We start from the raw sequence: 3,459 nt of genomic DNA on the forward strand, positions 1-3,459 counted from the left end.
TGTCACCTGTAACAGATATTCAGTGCGTCTTGTTATTTTCAAGTCTTGCAGTGCACATTATTCCTAGTATTTCTCATTGTTTCCACCAATTTCTGGCAAAGAAATCATTGGAGTGGATGTGCTACGTTAAGATTTTAGTACAGTGGAGACATCATTTTATCCACCTCGTCAACTTTGAGGAAAACATACCCCTTGGAAGAACCAAGTATGAAATATTAATGAATCTTTTTGAACTCGTGAAAATTTAAGATGACTGGAACATACAAAGTGACATTACAAAATAAAGACCATTGTAGTCACTCTGCCTAATCTTAAAGGACAGATAAGTATCATACATATGCACACACACATAACTAAAGCAATACTACCACTTAATGGCAAGAAGAAATAAGAGTGTCTGAAAAAGTCCTCCCGCCCCTCCACCTACCCTACACTTCTAAAGTCAGCCCTTGACTCATGGTCCTCATTCTTCAAGGAATCCATTCCTTGTTTGTTTATCTTTCTTATCAGTTGGAATGCAAAGAACAGACACCGGTTGATTTCTACTTGAACAACGGTCCAGGCACAGCTGCTGTACTCTTGGCTTTCCAGGTAATCGTGGATCCTTCGGAAGTACATTTTAATCTGTAACCTAACGTTCTCACTACCCAAGATGCCGCTGTCCTGCTCCCCTTCCAGGCCTGCGAGAGCTTCTAGGTATTCCAGCTGTTGATGAAGCTCAGTGAGGAACTTCTCCACGTGGCTTTCCTCCCAACCATCCGAAGAAATATTTGCCCTGAAGAGGTTGAAGATCTGCTGAAGCATCTCATGAAGAATGGCCAGCACTTGTCCTTCCTGGTACTGGTGACGATTCACAGACTGCCGGGGAAGCAGGAAGTTTTTCCTGTGTGGTAGACACTGCTGAATTGATGAGCTTTGCGATTTACTCAAGAGTTTTAAACTTTCTCTGTTTACTCTTTGTTGGAGGAGAGCCAGTTTCAATTCTAGGGAGAAGATAGTAGAAGAGGCCAACAGCACGGACACAATTTCAAAGAAATGCTTGTTAATCATGGTGAAGGTCAAATATGCCACTTATCTATGTGCAGACTTAGGAAAGCTGCAACTTTAGCGAATGTTTGCCTTTCATGTAGCTCAGATTGTTCTGGAAGGTGTTCTCTTTTGTTGGTTTTGTTTTCTAATGCTGTCATTACTCCAAGATTACATGTTGGGTTTTCTGGTTCGCTTTTCAGAGTGTTTATGGGACATTTCCTCCACTTTCCCCATTGTGTTGCTTGTTTAACAAAGTCACTGAAAGAACTTGTTTCATTGTATGTGTTCCTTGAGATAATTACAGACTAGTCACCTAATATGATTTTCTATTACTCTCATTATTTATTACATACAAAGTTTACCTCAACACAATATGCTTTCTAAATATTTAGTCAAGCTTATTAAAGTTCTTTTATTGAGAGTATTTTTTTAAAATTTATTTCTAGGAGAGAGAGAGAGAGACAGCATGAGCAGGGGAGGGGCAGAGAGAGAGGGAGTCACAGACTGAAACAGGCTCCAGGCTCTGAGCCGGCAGTCAGCACAGAGCCCGACGCGGGGCCCGAACCCACGAACCGCGAGATCACGACCTAAGCGAAAGTCGGACGCTTAACCGACTAAGCCACCCAGGCGCCCCAATTGAGAGTATTTTTTTAAAGGAGTACTCTTTCATGGAGTAATATTTATCAGAGGCTTAGCAGCAACTATAGGGTGCTCGGGGGGAAAAATTAAAATCTATACAGACTACTAAATTTAAAAACGCTAGTGGAACTGTACATTTGTACAAATGTTTGGGTAAATTAACCTTAAAATATGTATAAGCAATCTGAAATTTTTTTTAAATGTTTACTCATTATTTATTTTTGAAAGAGAGAGCAGGTAAGGGGCAGAGAGAGAGAATCCCAAGCAGATTCCGCACTGTCAGTGCAGAGACTGATGCAGGTCTCGAACTCCCAAGCCATGAAATCATGACCTGAGCTGAAATCAAGAATTGGACGCTCAACTCACTGAGCCACCCAGGCACCCCAAATGCTTTATATCTTTTTTTATTTATTTAACAAAAAATTTTTAAATGTTTTTATTTATTTTTGAGAGAGAGAGATAGAGTGCGAATGGTGGGAAGTGCAGAGAAAGAGGGAGACACAGAATCCGAAGCAGGCTCCAGGCTCTGAGCTGTCAGCACAGAACCCGATGCGGGGCTCGAGCTCACAAACCGCAAGATCATGACCTGAGCCGAAGTCAGACGCTTAACCGACTGAGCCACCCAGGTGCACCATAATTGTTTTATATCTTATTGAAGTAGTTCAATATCTAAGTTTCTAACCTATGAAAGTAATGTAAATGAGAAAAAAATAGCAAAAGAAGGTCATTATACAATTATTACAATTGCAGAGTATTAAAAATGGCCTATAGAGCTAGCAATAGGGGAATGGTTAAATAAATGTTGGTAAATACATATAATTAGATGTTATGTAATCATCTCAAGTGATAAAGTTATATGTGAAGAGGTTGGGGGCAGTTGGTGGTGTATATTCCCTATGGTACCACGAACTATGGAAAACCAAAGTTACTATCTCTACATTAACAATGCCTCTTGAATTACAAATACCCAGTTCCATATTTTAAATCCTCCTGAATATGCCCCCAATCTACCTTTGCAATCTTATCTCCCACAGTTGGTCCAAATATAGGGTAAGGGAACCTGAATTCCAGGTAAAGTTAATGACTCACTATTTCCTTAATACAGCTAGTGTGTGTGTGTGTGTGTGTGTGTGTTTCTTCCCCAGTTCACAATCACACACCTATGAGGCTGTCTTCTTAGTGGACTCTGTCTCTTTTCCTCCCAGACTCTTGTGGTTCAGTGTCCTATGGCTTCAGCCCTTCTTTGTTTGAAGAGAGTTTGGCAGGTGAAAAGTACAGAGCTCCCTACTTCTCTGCCATTTTGCCTCCCAGGTGTTTGTTAATGTACGTAGTTTTAATGGGAGAACTGGGAACTAGTTTTGAGATACGCATCATCAAGATTTTTATACTGCATTCTGTAGAGTTATTTTCAAGCAGGTGCAACTATCAATGAAAATATGTGCATTCACATGCCCCTCTGTTACTTTATTTGATACTTAACAAGAGCCCCTCAAAGTAGGGATAGAAAGTATTAAAATCCTTCCTTTATGATGATGAGCTCACTTTGCTCAAGGTTACATGAGAATTTCATTGTAAATGTCAAACTAGACTCAGAGGTTTTTTTTTTTTAAAGTTTTTTTTTAAATTTTTTTTTATGTTTTTTATTTATTTCTAGGAGAGAGAGAGAGACAGCGTGAGCAGGGGAGGGTTAGAGAGAGAGGGAGTCACAGNAACCCACGAACCGCGAGATCATGACCTAAGCGAAAGTCGGACGCTTAACCGACTAAGCCACCCAGGCACCCCTAGACTCAG

At 40.4% G+C, this 3,459-nt stretch overlaps 1 protein-coding gene across 1 annotated transcript; it reads right to left on the reverse strand.

The window, feature by feature from the left end:
- Window positions 1–423: 423 nt before the first annotated feature.
- On the reverse strand, window positions 424–1,050 carry IFNE (interferon epsilon). Its single transcript, XM_077767574.1, has one exon. The coding sequence runs from the start codon at window positions 1,048–1,050 to the stop codon at window positions 424–426; it is 627 nt and encodes a 208-aa protein (XP_077623700.1).
- Window positions 1,051–3,459: the final 2,409 nt, after the last annotated feature.

This window comes from Crocuta crocuta, unplaced genomic scaffold, assembly GCF_008692635.1.
Source record: "Crocuta crocuta isolate KB4526 unplaced genomic scaffold, BGI_CrCroc_1.0 scaffold1202, whole genome shotgun sequence".
Classification (NCBI taxonomy): domain Eukaryota; kingdom Metazoa; phylum Chordata; class Mammalia; order Carnivora; family Hyaenidae; genus Crocuta; species Crocuta crocuta.